This window comes from Octodon degus, unplaced genomic scaffold (assembly GCF_000260255.1).
Source record: "Octodon degus isolate 3935 unplaced genomic scaffold, OctDeg1.0 scaffold00156, whole genome shotgun sequence".
Lineage (NCBI taxonomy): Eukaryota > Metazoa > Chordata > Mammalia > Rodentia > Octodontidae > Octodon > Octodon degus.
The window spans coordinates 43,022-61,031 of NW_004524732.1; the positions used below are offsets into that span (position 1 = coordinate 43,022).

General features: G+C 39.4%; 1 protein-coding gene and 1 pseudogene across 1 annotated transcript in view; one reads left to right on the forward strand and one right to left on the reverse strand.

Annotated features, from left to right (window-relative positions):
- The first annotated feature begins 375 nt into the window (after nt 1-375).
- On the forward strand, nt 376-954 carry LOC101565443 (annotated as a pseudogene).
- Nucleotides 955-5,913: 4,959 nt separating this feature from the next.
- LOC101565842 (FGGY carbohydrate kinase domain-containing protein-like) overlaps nt 5,914-18,010 on the reverse strand; it is a 218,397-nt gene continuing 206,300 nt past the window's right edge. Inside the window, exons 7-8 of the mRNA XM_004642588.2 lie at nt 7,960-7,983; nt 5,914-5,987 (exon numbers count right to left, since the gene is read on the reverse strand). Of these exons, the coding sequence (XP_004642645.2) occupies nt 5,914-5,987; nt 7,960-7,983 (98 nt within the window). The remainder of the gene's footprint in view (nt 5,988-7,959; nt 7,984-18,010) is intronic.

Here is an 18,010-nt window from a genome sequence, read left to right on the forward strand (position 1 = left end):
ATTTAGAGCCGGCAAGATAGCTCAGCAGTATAAGCGTCTGCCTGGCAAACACAAGGTTTTGAGTTCAATCCCCTGTGTGTACACACACACACACACACACACACACACACACACACACACACAGAAATACCAATTAAGACACTACTGAGATATATTACAGTAATAAGTAAATATCAATATTTACAGCAACACAACTCACAATAATAGCTAAATCTTGCAAACAGCTAACGTGTCTATCAACAAATGACTGGATTTTTTAAAAAAACATAATATTTATACAGAATGGAGTACTACTCTGCTATAAAGAAGGATAATAGCACACACGGGACCGAGGCAGTGGTAAGACCAGAGCTCTCCCTGCCAGCCCAAGGAAGGATGTATCCTGGTGTCCAGAAAGGGGCTCAGCTGAGGGAAGGCAAACCCACACCATGCTCCTTTTCAATTGAGAGCATCCTAGGACTAGACCAGAAGAAGGACACTGTGCTACTACTGAAACCGTACAGGTCCTGGCCAGATATCCACAGCACTTCAGGGGAAGATGGCAACCAGTACCTAGCCATCCCAAGTCTTCCCAGCACGGTGGATCACACAGAGACAGAAGAAAGAGTTTTAAAAACATAAACATTACCTCTCAACCTCAGAGAGACTGTCCTTGAAAAGAGAGAGGAGTTGGTATAGAGAACAAAGACAACTTTACTCAAAACCAGATTGAAGTATTGGAAAATGTCTTTAGAGTAAACTGATATCCTGGCATTGATATCCAAGAAGACTTAGCTCAAAAATTAAACCTAAAGGAAGATAGAATCCAGATTTGGTTTCAAAGTTGGCAGGCATATCTAAAAAGGTCCCACAGAGAATCACAGTTTTTAATTGTGGAAAAAAAAAAAACATTTCAAAGCAGATCTCCTGGAACAGATAGAAGAAAACCAAACTCGGGGAGCTATCTTTCAATAGCAGAGAGTGAATAATCAATAGAACTATCAAGGGTTTAAAATGTGATGTTGTGTTTCTTGTGTTTAATTCAAATATTATCATTTTTTTCTGAAAATAATAGTGTAAATAATTAAGATTATAGCATGATACATATTATATTGAGGCACTTTTACATACACTAAAGACCTTTCCTATGTATTTTAATAAACATTTTCAGAAAAAAACAGCTGTTTTTTAAGTAAAGTTAATCTAATAAATTAACATGATAAAATCAATAAGCTTGTGACTTTCTACAAGCTGAATTCCATTTCCAAAGTACTTCAAGAAAAATAAACCAGAAAAGAAGAGTACTTTTTTTTTTTTTTTTGGTGGTACCAACAATTGAACTCAGGACCTTGTAATTGCCAGGCAAGCACTTATTCCACTGAGCTATCTCCCTGGCCCTCAGTTTCCATCCAGCACATTTTTAAATCTGATTATGTTTTACTGTATTACAGGATATGATTTATTTGTGAATCTTTGGTTTTTATTGTTTTATGGAATAAATCTTCATATATCAAAACAAAGCTTCTTGGCAAGCCAGTTTCTAGTTGTTGCTTTTTGGGTTTTTTTTTTTAAGAGAAATTCTGCTAAAATAGTAATACAGAAACACCACTTTTCATATTCACAGCATTACAACTGCATTAGCTTAATGACTTAAGCTGAAAATAAATGCAAACTTATTAAATTAAAAAAGGATACATGAAAAGAAATACCTGAAAAAAATATAAAAATAAAAATAGAAAAAGGATACATATAAGTCATTTTTAGGACAAGGTTTACACTTTTAAATCATAATGTTCAGTGAATAAACCAGCGAAACAAGTTTAAATCTTACATGGTCTCTCTTATATGAGAAATTCAAATTATAAATAAAGAGCAAAACAGAAGATAAATAATAAGAAATAAGGATACAGAACTTTTGTAAAAGGGAGGGGGACCAAGAGGTGGAGTGAGGTAGGAGACAGCAGAGCACAAAGGGATAAACCAGAATAAAGATGTGTTACATGTAAGTACCAGCTCCCCAGGAGGAAGACAATCATTATTTCCTGAAAATATATACTAGTATAAAAAAGGGGAAAAAATGAAGCTAAGCTTATAAAGAACATGATGGGAAAATGGAAACATTAATAACATTATTTTCAAAATGCGAGCTACAGGGGCTGGTGAGATGGCTCAGTGGTCTAAAGCACCTACTTAGAACAAGCTTAGCAAAGCACAGGGGCTGCGGTTCAATCCCCCAGCACCACATGCCAGCCAGCCCCGACCCCTGGTGGGCTGAGCTGGCCACACACACACACACACACAAATAAAATTTTTTAAAAATGTGAGCTACAAACCTAACATATAAAGTAGGGTTTTTATTAGGTTAGGTTTTTATTAGGTTAAATCAGCATAGAAAATAGTCAGAATCAACTAGAATATCTTGGAGCTTTAGAGAGGTGAGACATGTCTTTCTGCCTTCATTTACTTTTGGATTTTCTTTAGTTGCTACTACTTTCAGACTTCTTTGACAATAAAAACAACAACATTAAAAGGGAGAAAATGTTACCACAAATCAACACTGGGCTAAGTTCAGAATGGTTCAGTAGAATTCATTCACAAAGAGCCTCAGGCAAAGTCAGGCTGAGCAGGGCCTTGGGGACAGAGAAACAGTGAGAATAGGGAGAAAAGCAATTAAAGGTAGATGCAATTTTAATGAGATGACAATTAAGGTGGTCTAAACTCCCTATGCCCCTTCTCCCATGAAATAACAAGTGTCTGGACAGTGATAAGTTTCAGGACTTTAGCATCTTCAGAGGAGACCCAGCCCACATAAGTTTCATTCCCAGCCTGGGCTTCGCTGAGTGCTTGGGCAGCTTCAGATTCTAGCACTAAGCAGCTGAGGAAGAGGCTGAGTGGCCCTCCCTGAAGGAAGGCCAGGGACAGCCACAACAATGTCTGGAATGTAACTGCTCAGAAAAAATGTGCCAGGTGTCACAAATGCTGGGTCACAGAAGGCAACAAGCTGGGTAGAGCCCTTCCTCGAGCAGAATGTATGTTCTGCCAGGAATATTGCACTCATAATTATTAGTAGTCAAAGGTGATAAATATGAGAATAAGCAATTATGCTTATTCTATGCACAGATACAATACCCAATTCAACTATATTCAGGATTTAGGAGTCAAATAATGAGTTACAGAAAGAAACTGAATAATATAAATCATGTAAGTGATTTACTTGAGCCCACCAAGGCAGTCCCATCCTGGATGGGATGTGCATCTGGTCTTCTCTGAATTGGACTCAATTTCTATTTTCTAGAAAGTATCTCTTTTTGCTATATATAAGCCTAAAAGGTAAGCTTAGGTTTACCTAAATTCGGGGTGTACCAAGTCACTTCAGGGGATCACTTCTTTGGGCTAACCACCTGTTTGGCTATATATGATCTCTTTTTGATACAACCTATGCTCCAAAATATGCTGGATAGCTCAAAAGAATAAAGAAATATGGGAATTTTTATCTGTGCTGCATTCAGTGGAGATAGATTACCAGTTTCCACTGTGGAGCTAGTTCCCTGGGGAATTCCAAGACTCAGCCTGGCAGATGGGATTTTCTTCATATGCCTAGCCTTTAGAACTCAGTCTTCTACTCTGAAGGGCTTCCCCTATGCCAGGAGGAAATATAAGACAGAACAACGCTACATGGAGAGCTTCCATATGAAAGAAGAGATTTTAGCTAGGAAGAACAGCAGGGAAAGTGGCAAGTGAAGATCATGTGTATAGGTATAAAGGTGGAGGAGCTGAAAGTGTGTTTAAGGGGACTAATCAGGAATAGTGAAACAGCAAGAGGAAACGAGTGACCTGACAATCCCCAGCACTTACACAAGCTTCCAAATCTGTAAGGCTCCTTTATTTATTGAATTATTCAACACAAAATAAGGACCTACTAAGCTCTATGCATTCTAGATATCAAAAGTTCCTCCTGCTCTCATTTCTGCCTTTTCACATGGTACCCTATTGTGGTTGCAGAAAAATTCATTGACTTCTGATCATCTGCCAAGCCCTAAAAATTCTCTGGAATATGGCAGTGCTGCTGTTTGAACCCCTTTATGGCGCCTTTGCTTGGTCTAAATGTTCAGGACCTCTTTCTTGATGGGTCTATGGCTCCTTCCGGGGAGGAACTGCAACATGCTCATATGTACCTGGCAAAACACTAGCCTCACAGTGGCTATTACACTTTGGCAAAGCAGTGCCCCCACCACCTTTTATTAGCAAAAAAAGCTGAGGCCAAGGTGGTAGGTGAAGTGCCCGAGATCACAAATAATTAGTGATGGATGTAGGTACTAGGTGACCCTAAAAGCTGGGGATTAGCCAGTTATTTAATATCTCTGTGCCTCTACTTCATAATCTGTAAAATGGCACAACAATTTCTTATAAAATTGTCTCAAGGGCCAGCCAAATATCTCAGCAGACTAAAGTGCCTGCTTAGGTAGAGCACAGCAGCTGGGTTCGATCCCCAGCATGCCATGACAACCCCATTGCTTGGGTGTGCTGAGAAGGAGATTGAGACTGGGCATGGTGGCACATACCTATAATCCCAGTGCTTGGGAGGCTGAAAACAGGAGAATCACCACAAGTCCAACCTACACAGTGAGACCATGTAGATCCTGTACTAAATACATTTTAAAAATTACCTGTACTAAATGTATTAAAAAAATTATCTGTCCTAAGAGCTACTGCTCTTAGGACAGTTTGTGATATACAGAAGGTATTTTGTGATAACTGCTAAACTTACTTCGCCAATTTACTTTTTGTCTCACCAAACCTGATGAGTCACCATTTTTATTAGTTATAATTAAAGAAAACTACAAGTCAACAAAATAGTGATTTAAAAAAAAAAAGAAATGAGTAACAAACATAAAATTTTGTAAAGGAAGTCCAGAGGTTTACCTTGCTTATTGGATGACCCTTGTCTTCTTTATCAAAAACATAGCTGTTATGGTACTTGCAACTACCTGTCTCAGGCCCACACAGTAGGGAAAAACGAGAGTATGGACTCCCTTCTATACTCACAGGATGTGTTTGCTTGTATCTCATTGGCCAAAACTCAGGGTATATACATAGCTGCAGAGGAAGACGCTGAAGGCAAAATTTACAGACCTATAAAAAGCTAAAAGTCTTTGAGTTCTGCTAATAAAAGAAAAGACAGTGTGCCTTAGACAGGTGTGCAGCTTCTTTCTGCACTGGTCATGGACCATAAACCAGTGGTAATCCAGGAGGGTGGCTCCAATGCTAGGCCACCGTATCAAAGCTAGGGATTTGTAACATCACAGCACATTTCCAAGCACATTTCCTCAAGATCTATAATGCTGCTCCTATTTTAATTATTTTGAAAGCATGTGCCCCCATAAGGAAAATCTGACTATTTATGTCTGATTCACTCTAAATTATTGAAAAATTGATTTTTTAGAAAGATGTTTGCTAGCCAAGACCTTTGAATCATTTTAATGAGCTGGGGAGGGGGAACACTCTTTTCTTTAAGAGCAGAATTATGTTTTTGTCTCTAAAAAAAAAACAAAACAGAATCTCAGATTAATCTGTTCATATATTCCTTGAATCTGTAAATGAACAACCTACCTTTTATCAGCCTTTGACTTAAAAAATAAATGTTCACATTTTAGCACTATTATGATGAATTTTATTTAAAATGTTATTTTTTCATATTAATTATGAGCGATCGATAACTTGAGTGCATCTTATTACCAAATCTCTTAAAATAATGCAGGTGATAGTGACTCTTCATGGAGGCATTACTTACTGATGTGCTTTTCCCATCAGAAGAGTATCTAATGAGGCTCATAAAAAAGTCAGATCTGTGATTGAAAGTCACTTTCAAATAAACATTACAGTCCTGAACAAATGCACTTCTACTTTCTGGAAGCTTATCAGATTTCTACCTGATCACAGAGACAGAGAGTGTTCATAAGAAGGCTTAAAGACTTGAGGAAACAAAGATGATGGAGTAGCGGGTCCCACTAGCAAAAGGAACACAAAGAAGATACAAGGGAGAGTGCCAAACACACATTAGATCTGGCCATGTTTAATTTGATGAGTCACAAATCCAGTAATCCCATGAGTCAGCATCGTCCTATGAAAAATGCATGGATTACAATAAGTGGAGATATAATTTACTGATAAAAGCAAGAGCTTTTAGAGTCCAATAGATCTGGTTTGGAATACCCTTCCTTCATCAAATAACTGTGAGACTTTGGAACAGTTATCTTCCCTATGTGAGCCTCAATTTCCATAGTTCTAAAAGGAAGACAGTAATAGTACTTGTATTTCATTACTTGTTTGAAGATCACCTGAAAAATGCTTGGCAATAGTTCCTGGCACATGATACACACTCACCAAATTGCAACTATTTTCAGTATCATTTTCTTTCCCTTTATGTTTTACAGTAGAGATTCTCCCTTCAAGAACTGTGCCACTGGTCATCTTTTATTCTTTAAAGAAGCCAAATTGTTGAGGGTGAAGGTAAAGGTGAGAGTGAATATTTGAATTAATCTCCCTAGGACTTGTAATTTCACTGTAACTGGAATAATAGTGAGGAAACTGTTTTAGACAAGTAATTTCTGCTCTTGTTATAAATTTAAACTGTCACTATATGCTAAAAATGAACTTGAAAAATTTTGGAACAAGTCAATTTCATGTAAAACAGAAAGGCAATGTTTAGGTTGGTAAAACAGAAACGTTGCTTACTGAGCTGACATAATAAAGAAATATCTCAAAAAAACAGCAAGGGGCTGGGGAGATAGCTCAGCAGTCTAAGTGCCTGCCTGGCAAGCACAAGGACCCAGGTTTGATCACTATTATCGCATGCCGTGCCAGCCATAGAAACAGGGCATGGTGACACATGCCTGTAATCCCAGCACTGGGGAGGTTGAGACAGGAAGATCACTATGAGTATGAGCTGTGTAGCAAGACCCCATACCACATAAATACAGACAGACAGATAGAAATTAAAAAACAAAGCAAATATCAAACAAGATAAAGAGAATAATTCATGACAAATGATATTAGAAAATAAAACTCATGGTACAAGTTTGAAGTTATCATTACAAATCCCAGAGCAAACAATTTTATTCTCTTAAGCCCCTTTTAGAAGTAATGATAAATGTGTGGGCCCCACCCCCTGGGGTGTGCTGAGAAGGTAACTGAGACTGGGCGTGGTGGCGCACACCTGTAATCCCAGCTCTTGGGAGGCTGTAAACAGGCGGATCACTAAGAGTCTGATTTAGTAGTGAGACCCTGAGCACCCTGTAGATCCTTCCCCCCAAAATAAAAAAGAAGTAATGATAAATTAATGATCCTTTTTCTTCACAGTCTACAGATACATCCCACAAAGGGCTGACTGTGTCTTCAGTGTTGAACACAATGCCTGCCATGTGGGGAGCTCAATAGACATTTGTGAAACAAGTGAGAGAAGAAATACACAAAGGAGTGATTTTCATCAGCAATTTGTTCCATTCAAGTTGAGAATTTAACTGTATAACGATTAACAGTGGCCAAATCAGTGGGAAAGTCGCTCCATGAGTAGTATTCTGACTACACACCAATGCAAGAGACTAATGAAGTGAGCCATTAATTGCTGCCCATCCAGGATGTAACACCTGGAAGAAAGCTGAGAGATCACCTACTCCAGTGGGTCTCAATGCATCGTTGCAGTACTACCCAGAAACTTGTTGGAAATGACAGTTCTCAGGAAACTTCTATTTGGAAGCTCTAACTGGTACCCAGGCAGGAGTTCTGAGAAGCTTCCAGGTAGTTCTGTAACATGCTTTAGTTTGAGATTTGCTTATACAATTAATTCATTCCCCTGGTGTACAGAGGATGAAACGGAGGTTTGGAAAGTGAATGGCAGTTTTTTCCAGAATCACTTCTTATAATTATTAGATAATTAACAGTGTCAAATCATTACATTTTAGAATTATGACACTATCTCACCTTTCTGAGCTTCAGTTTCCTTATCTGTAAGAAAGAGAATAATATGACCATTTCTTGGCAGTCAAAATTACAATGCTATACTTAAAGAATATAGACTATAACAAATAACATACACATTGAGACAGAAGACATGCATATGAAAGTCTATATTTCTTTGGAAAATATAATCAGGATTTTTACATGCCTTCAAATCTCTTTTTAAACAACTGGCCATTTATTCCAGGCAAAGCTTGCTCCAATGTGAAAACATCTGGCCATGATTCATGTTAATGTGCATGAGGTTATAGTTCATTACCATGAAGGCTGCAGGCTTCACTTTAGATTTGTGCCTGGTCAGACCACTGGAGGCTCAAATCAAGCTACTTTCTGAAATGACTCCAGGGTGACCTGGACCACTAAAAGGGGACTCAGCTGGTGATAAAAAGATCTTGGTAAACATAATCATCAACTTGACAAACACATTTGTTTGGAGATGTGTAACCCTTGGTTTGCATGCCTATAAACTGAATTTTCTCAGTAGTTTAGTGTACCCATGAGAGGGCAGCTCTTGTTCACCATCTGGTTGGGAGTCAGTGCTCTTCCTGTGCTTGTGTAGGTGGGCTGATGATGGCATGGAGAAAGAAACCAATTATACTGGCCAAGAAGTAGTTAGCAAAGACCTGTTCTAGAATTCAAACATCAGGAAATAGGATTCCATAAAGCAGATTCTTTTCCTGTCAATGTTTACAAGATGTTCTCTATAAATTAGATTGAAATACATACATACATATCCCCCACACATATGCATAGCTCACTCATAGTGGGGTATTACCCCCCCTTGGAAAGATGTTTCCTTACCAGGTCAGGAATCTGTTCAATTCAATCTCTTACTTAGCTTGTCAACTTTATCAGTATGAAGTCAAAGCACTGACCTCGTCTGATGGAGTGTCTGAGCTGCACTGCTTGATGGTTTTACCATCAAGAAAATAGAGCCCATGGGAATCTATGCCTGGAGACTTCAGGTTAATAGCTAAGCAGACAATAGTATCCTGAGGCTAAACTGGTGACTCACAAAGCTGTTTCTTGGTTTTCATTTTATTAAACATTCCTACTTTACCCCTCTCTTGGCTCCCACATGTCCAGGGCTCACATAAAGAGAGTGCTGAAGACGAAGGATGAACACTCAGGAAAAGAGGAAGCACCACGTGGAGAACACAAATGCTGATCAAGAGACAGATGAGCCTCTGCATGGTCCCCGTCCTACCAAGCCAATGAGAGAACCAACTGTAATTACGTAGCCTTCCGGGGCCTCAGTTACGCAACTCATAAGGCTGAGCAAACAGCTTCCAAGTAGATACATTCTAAAAGTTACTAAAATTCAAAGAACTCTATAAGCTTTTATCATTTTTCTTGTTTAAAAGCTTTTAACAGTTCATTGATGCCTAATCTAAAGGTTTCTACACAGTTTGATGATACATGCCACTAATAATTATTTAGCATATTCACAATATATGTCTATGAATTACTTATAAATTAATGTACAACTCAACTTATAATGCCTATATTATCTATACATCTAAATGTAAGTAAAAATAGAAGCTATAAAGAATGAAATGAAAGTGGGGCCAGGGAGAGGGCTCAATGGCACAGTACCTGCCTGCCAACCCCAAGGTCCTGAGTTTGATTCCTGATATGGGAAAGATATCCTTGAGGATTCAAATGGAATAGGCTTCTGAGCCATTATTGCAAATTCATTTCAATTCACTTTGTACCCATCTTTGGTTTTATTATCTATTTGGTTTTATTTATCATTAATATCTCTTACTTTATCTTTGCCTGCTAGTTATAAGCTGCATCAAATATTGTTCTAAGATAAAATAACATATGGAAAACCATCTATAACATAGATACTTAGTGGATACTTGATAAAGGAAGAATAACTGTTAGAGAATATATATAAATATAAAACAAGTATGAGTACAGACAAATGCTTCAGAGGACAGCTAAAACATTTAGTTTTGGGGAAGACAGTGACCTTATACCAAATAAAGATGTGGAGCAGGCAGTTAGGTCTGTGCTGAGAAGGTGGGTGAGGCTAAAAATAGAGGTTTGGAGTTGCCAGGTTAAATGACATCTGAAGCTAAAGATGTGTGAGAGGCTATGGAGTGAAAGAAAAAGCAAACCAGGGAGAAAGCTTTAAGGAATTCTACTACAGTAAAGGTTAGACAAGGGAGACTGTGCCTGCAAAGGAGGCCAAAGAGGGCGTGAAGAGAACAAGAGCTAGAGATTTAGCATTGCAGGGTGTGGTCTCCAGGGATGTGGAGCAGATGTAAGATGAAGACTCAAAACCAGCCATCAGACCTGAGGGCTTGGGGACAGCCATGGTGACATAATAGTTGTCTTGTAACAGTGTGCCTCAGATGAAGCAATCTGTAAAGAACAGAAACTCATGTCTCACATTCCTGGAGGCTACAAAGCCCAAGATCAAGGTGAGGCAGGCCTCTGGTATCCTCACATGGTAGAAGGAACAGCCAGAAGACAGACCATTTATGAAGGTGGGGAGCCCTCCTGCTCTGCTGCACTGGAGGTGACGCTCCTAACATAGGAATTTGGGGGAATACCTTGAGACCACTGCAAGGGAGCTTAGTGAAAGCTACATTATTGTAACACTGGAGAGGAAAATAAGAATTGAGGAGTGAATAGTGGTTACTACCACTGCGACAGCTGACATTTGCTAAATGCTGTGCCAAGTGCTTAGTATCTATTATGTTACAGCGAGCTGATGAAAAAGGAGATATAAAAAAGTTAGCCCCCTCAAGGTTACACAGTTTCCTATTGATTCAGTCCAGATTCAGGCCAAGACAGTCAGATGTCAGAAGTTGTTGTATAAATGGCATTTGAAGCTGTAGATAAGGAGCCAAAAACTTTATAGATACCTCTTAGGGAATTTGGTTGGGAAGGAAAGGAGGAGAAATAAGGTCGTGGCCAGAGGAGGAGGAGGATGGCAACTAAAAGTAGATGGAGTCTTTTGTTGTCTGGCGGATAGAAAATCAAAGAGAGGAATGCCTCAGCAGCAAGTGCTGGGTTGAAGATTACCAAAGAGAAGGGACAGAGTCAGATCTAGAAGTGCCTGGAGAAGTGAAGCCTCCAACAAAGCCACCCCATTCTAACAGACAGGAACAAGGCAGAAATGGGTATAGATCTGCAGGATGTCTACACTCAAGGGGGAAGTGCATGAGGCTCCTTTCTTCTGTTTGCTCTGGGTTGTGAGAGGTGAGATGATTATTTGAAAGAAGCAGGTAGGAGTTTGAGAGAAGTAGAAAAGATTTACCATGGAAGATTAAAGAATGAGGGAACAAGATTAGAGGAAACAGATTATCAGTTGGCATTGAAAGCCCTGTGGAGGGGGGTCATGAATTTATTATGAAACTCTACAGTACTTTTTTTTCCCAGCAGAGTTCAGCATTGTGGTCACAAGAACAAAGGAAAAGATTGTCTTTTGTTTTGTTAATCTTAATACATAGTAGCATCTCCTGGCCTTCTCTGTAAGCACTTGATACTACCCTCTGCTTTATCCCTCACATCTAATCACTTCCCAAATGCTGTGGATTTTAGACTGTAACACATGAATTTTCTGCACCTTTCAATGCTGCTTGGTCTCACCTTGACTATCAACAGGCTTCTAATGCTTCTCACTGAATCAGAAACTTGCTGTCCACGGCCAACCTGTACACAGCAGTCAGTGTGAACTTTAATAATGACAGTCTAATCTTTTGATTTCCCAGCATAATACTCTAAAGTCCCATGCTCAGAAGATTGAAGGGAGCTCCACTTTGGCCATCCCTTTAGGCGCTGTTGTCTTCTTCGATCTCTGTCCTTCAGCTCCCTTCCCTTCTTTCAGCAGTGTGCACACCTGTCTTTACCACAGGACCTCCCATTATGGCCTGTGGTTTTGCCCTCAACATCAAACCCATGTCTTAACAGAAGGACAAGGACAAAGGACAAAAGTATGCTAACTAACTCAGCTTTCATTTGGGGATGTTATTTCTGAATTTTTATCATGTCCCATCATTTTCCACCTCATTGACCAGAAGTGCATTATCTGAATACCACTGTTCATATGAGAAACTAAAAAAAAAAAAAAGCTTTTTATAGGTTGTTTCACAAGCTGCCAGTGAAATGAGTGTTAACAGAAAGAATAGGGCAGTGGGGACTAGGTGTGTACCAGGCTGTGTCCTTCTAGGTGAAGAGTTGGGTAAAAGGGACACTGACTGACTGAAGAGCAGAAGTACAGGTTCAGAGCTGAGTGTGATGGTGACTTGCTGGCGGCTGAATCTGAGGCAGGATAAAGTGAGAGGTAGAGCTAGAGAAGAGGACAGTGCCCTGCACTGCAATTCCTTTTGTGTTAGCTGAAGAGCTGAATGTCCTGTATGTGAAATATCTCTAAATGGGAAGATCTTCATACTTCAGCTGAATGTGCACTGGAGAAGAGGAAAATTTTAGTATTTTTAATTGTCTGTCTTCCCTCCTGCTTGCTCGCTTGTTCGTTCTCTCTCTCTCTCTCTCTCTCTCCCTCTCCCTCTCCCTCTCCCTCTCCCTCTTTTTTTTCTTTTCTCCCTCCCTCAGAATTCCTCTCCTCTCCTCTCCCCTCCCCCTCCCCCCAGAACAGAAGCCTTAAGAAGTTAACTCTCTCTTTTTAATTATTTTTCCAGTACTAGGGATCAAATTCAGGACCTTTAACTTGCCAGGCAGGGGTTTATGCTGCTAAGATATCTCCCTGGCCCCAGAAGTTAAGTAACTTGTGTGATTCTAGTCCAACCAGAGCATGGCAAGACCAGGTTTCAAATGCATCTTGGTCTCACTCCAGATTGCCTGTGGTCTCCATCATCCAGCAGTGCACCTAGGCCCAGCAGGTCTGAATCAACAGCTCCATGCAGTGACCTTCGCAGACAGGGACACCAATGTTTTCTCTCTCAATAATTCCTGACAGTTTCTGTGCTTTCAGTCTAAAGGCAAATGCAGTACTTCATGGAAAAGAGTGGGGGAGGAGAGCAGAGCATGAAGGATTAATAAACACTGTAAAAACATTACCCAGTCCTCTGAAGCCAGAGCAACAAGGAAAACATTGCAGGCGGCTTTCACCCTACTAATACATTGTAACTTCAATAACTAAAAGGGTATGAGCATTTCACTGAATTTCTAATGTCTTTCTAGGTTTTAAGATACCACAAAGAGATCATCTTTATTCTTCATGCAGCAAGAACAGCTGGGTACAGGAGAGGTGGGTCCATGACTCACCATCTCCTCACACCCACAGAGGCTAACTGAGCAGCAAACTTCTGTGATCAATAGGGTTCACAGAAATGTACCATCTGCCAGCAAATTAAGCAGAAAGACATTAGTCAACTGGTGACTTGTCAACTGACCACACTAGCACAATGATGGATTCTCAGAAAGGTTAGCCCATGCTGGGAAACTAAAAAGTCATAGGTTATCGTGAAGACAAAACCCACAGAACTGAGGTAAAAAAGACTACACAGGATCCAGGGAGTCAGAGAAAAGGTCCTTGTAGACACCAAGGTCACATCTACCAGCTATGTGACCAGCAGAGGCTGGGAGGGTCTCACAAGCAATGTGGGAGGCCACATGTCTAGCTGCATGTGACTATATGGGCAATGGCTGCCCTTCAACAACACTGAATTCACTGACCTCTACAAGGATAGAAATCAAGGTCATATGCCCAACTAAAGATTTAGAAGCAAGTCCCCAGGTACTAGTTTTCAGAGAAAGGAAAAGAAATCCAAACCAAATTGTGCATTTTAATGTGAAACACATGCAGCTTTGCCAGGTGTCCTTCTGTTTATTCTTCTTTGAAATTCTACAGGACAGCCATGTCTTCAGACTGTGTCCTCCCAGAACTTGGAAGGGCACTGATGTCTTGTGAGGCAGTAGCTTCGTTCAGTCTGAGGAGCTATGGTGTCACAGAGATGTGCACTAGAACCTAGCTTCATGGTTCATTAATATTTTGGCTTTGGGCAGGTAATTTCATGAGATCAGATAGTACAACCATCACTTACATTTAAACAACTAAATTATCTGTTTTATTCAGGCCATTCTCTAGAGGTACACCACTTTTTATCAGTGGACTTCATAAATGTATGCCCAGAATGTAACAGATAAACTCCAACCAGTACTTTTTAAGGTTCCTGTCCTTTCCTTTCCTTTCCTTTCCTTTCCTTTCCTTTCCTTTCCTTTCCTTTTCTCTTCTCTTCCCACTCCTCCTTCTCCTTCTTCTTTCTCTGTCTCTACCTGCCTTTCTTTCCCTCCCCTCCCTTCTCCCTTTCCCTCTCCTCACCTCTCCTCATGGTATATTTCTGTGCCATTTTCTATGCTACTCTGGAGATTTTAATTAACTATATACTAAATGAATACAGAATAAGGCATTTTTTTGATAGCACCAAGTGCTAGGAAGATAATAAAATGAGAAAATTATACTGGCATAGAGAGAAGTCTTAGTTCAGTGGTTAAGAAGGATCATCTCTATTGCTATCTGAGCTAAGATCTTAATAAAAGGAGGGGCAGGGGAGGGGACAGACATGGGATGGTGGTAGGGTGGGGACAGAAAGAACAGAATGGCAGTGTGTGAAGTAAGGCCATGCCAGACAGAGGACAGTGTTGATGCAAAGGCTATACATACTAGAGAGCAGCAGCAGCATGACAGAATGAAGTGCAAGCCAAAGTATAGAGGGCTTTCATGAACCTGAGAAGAGGTTCAGATCACCACCACCAATTTGCAACAGGAAAGTACAGGAGGAATTTAAGCAGGAGAGTAACCTGATCTGATTAACATTTTAAGTTATCAGTCTGGCTGTTGTCTGGACAATGGATTATCAAGAGAGAAAAACATAACAAAGAGACTACTGAAGCTGGCCTACTAAGCCAGAAGAGATAAATGTACTTTGAATTAAGTCAGTAACAATGAAGAACAGCACAGGAATGCCTACCTCAGGGTCCATTCTGGAGCAAAGTAGAAAGGATCAGTTAATGGACCAATTGTAAGTTGGAGAGAGAGAGAAGTACCAAGAGTGATGTCTCGTTAGATCCTGACCAAGAGCTAGAACTGAGGCACCTATTATCAAGATGAAGTAAACCAAAGAAATAGTATGGCAGGTGATCACACTGTAAGGATGAACCATCAAACACTGATTTCACAGTGATACCAACAGAGGATCAAAGAGTCTTAAAGAGCTGACAGCTAAGTTGGGAAAACAAAACCTGGTAGAGGGATAGCAAACAGCAGATACTACTGGAGCTTGGCAGTATACTAGCAACCAACACCACAATCCATTCCATCAGTGAAGAAAGAATTTCAAGAGCAGGCAACCCCTGAGGGTACAGGAGTATAATGCATAGTGAACTTGGGTAATTCCAAACAACATGTTCTTTCATAATACTATGCTTAATAATCAAACCAAGATCTTTATATCATGAAGGAAAAATGCTAGAAGTTTTTAGCAACTTTGGAAACTAGAATAATGCACGACAACTAATAATGTATGGCCATTTCCTACTTCTGAGGAGCAATTCAGCTTTACTCTCACAGGCTCCACGGTGACATGTAACACTGACTTTTTAAGATAGGGATGTCTAGCTGCACGTGACTACATAAAATTGACTGGGACAGCATAAGCACCTGCTTGGCAAGTCCAAGGTCCTAAGTTCAATCCCCAGTACTGCATAAATAAATAAATAAACAAACTGAGGTGGTTAAAATAGTCCCTTAGTTTTCATTTTCTCCTGATCACATGTAGGTAGAATGAAACTATTTATTTTGGATAATGAATTCTATATCCATTTATACCCCATTCTCTTTCAACTTTGTCGTTCTGGCCACACTGGCCTCTTCCTGCATCACTGCCACTGTGTCATTGCCACTGCCATGCCTTTGGCTCAAAGAGTACTTTTTAACCTGTCTTCAGTCTCTATGTACATCAGCCTTGCTTATGAATGGCTTTTCCTGGACAAGGTCATGCTCCCTAGTTATATATATATACTCCTGAAGCCTTCATTTGGTCTGGTAGCATTTACCCCAATGGAAATTTTATGAAAGAAAATTTAATGTTCTCTATACTTGACTCTAAGTTCTAGGAAAACAGGAACACTGTTGGCTTTGGTCCATTTTTTGCCACAGTGTAACACAGTCCCTACCACTAAGTTAACAAATGAGACCAAAGAGGGGAATCAAAATACTATTTAGTCATTAATATAACCTTGTCTTTGCATAAATAAGCCTATTCCTCTTAAGTTTTCTACCTTTCAACATAACTATCAAAGGGTTCCTAGGGGACTGTTCACTGGATTTGGAATACTGGAAGCCCAGTTTATACCAAGGACGTTCAAAATATATAGTGAACGTTTAAGTCATATAAATTTATTACAAAGAATAACACTGCCATTAATGTCCCTGAAAATATTCCCTCCTCCTTAGAACACACTTATTCCATCATTCTTAATCACTTTCTGATGTATCTCTTGAATTCTTCTCTCATGAGTATCTTTACAAGGTATCATAAAAAATATGATGAACACTGCTCACAAGTGTCATTCAGTGGAAATGCAGGCTTATAAAAAACATTATGATGCTAAAATAGGTGAAAACTGAAGGCCTTCACTTTAAAATCAGGAACAAGACAAGTATATCCATTGTCTCTACTCCTATTCAATATAGTTGTGGAAACATTAGCCAGAGCAATTAGACAAGAGAAATTAAAGGACTAAGGGTTAGAAAAGAAGAAGTGAAATTATTATTATTTGCAGGGCATATGATCTCCTACATAGAGGATCCCAAAAGCTTGACGAAGAGTCTTATAGATTTAATCACCAAATTCAGCAACATAGCAGGATTCAAACTCAACACCCAAAAATCACTAGCATTTTTGTACACACTGAGAGAAAAATTAGGGAAACTTCGCCTTTCACAATAACATCCAAAAAATGAAATAGTTAGGAATCAATCTCACAAATGACGTAAAAGATTTATACAGTGGAAATTATGGTACTCTGAGGAAAGAGATTGAAGAATATTTAAGAAAATGGAAAAAATATTCCATGCTCCTGGATAGGAGGAACCAACACTGTGAAAATGGCCATACTCCCAAAATTACTATACAGATTCAATGCAATTCCAATTACAATATCATTAGCATACCTCACAAAGCTAGATAAAGCTTCCTTCAAATTCATTTGGAACCAGAAGAGAACCAGAATATCAAAAGCAAGCATGGGCAACAAAGGAAAGGCAGGAGATTATGATATGAAATTATACTTGACCTGAAATTATACTATAAAGCTACTGTGATGAAATCAGCATGGCACTGGCACAGAGACAGACCTGAGGATCAATAGTACAGAAGAGAAGATACAGTAGCAACTAAAAACACAGTCAGCTTATCTTTAATAAAGGAGCCAAACAGGCTCAGTGGAAGAAAGTTAGCCTCTTTTAATAAATGATGTTGGAAGAACTGGCTTTCTGCATGCTAAATGCTAAAACTAGACCCATGCCTATCAACAGGCACTAAGCTACAGTCGAAATGGATAAAAGATTTATATATTAAAACAGAAACACTAAATCTTATTGAGAAACATGTAGGTAGAAATCTTAAAGACATAGGGCTAGATAGGGAGTTCATGAACAAAAACCAAAGTACAAGGGAAATACTTCAAAGAATCAACAATTGGGATCTCACCTTCTTGAAAAGCTTCTGCACTTCAAAGCAGATCTCCAACAGAGTGAAAAGAAAACCAACAAACTGGGAAAAATTATAGCTGACTGTCCTTGAAAAAATGCCTTCTAGAAGATTCTTTAATCTAGCATTTAATTGGAAAGATTCTCACCCTGACTAACTATATATACTGATACCTGTGAACTAATCTACTGCACTGCAGAAGGTAATTTGTAATAATAGTTTCATGTTTGGAGTGCCTGTCATTCTGGTATTCTGAATATGGGCAGCTTGTCATGATATGCCAGTTACTGCTAAGATGTCTCTCGGGTAGGTGGATGTTCAAGAAG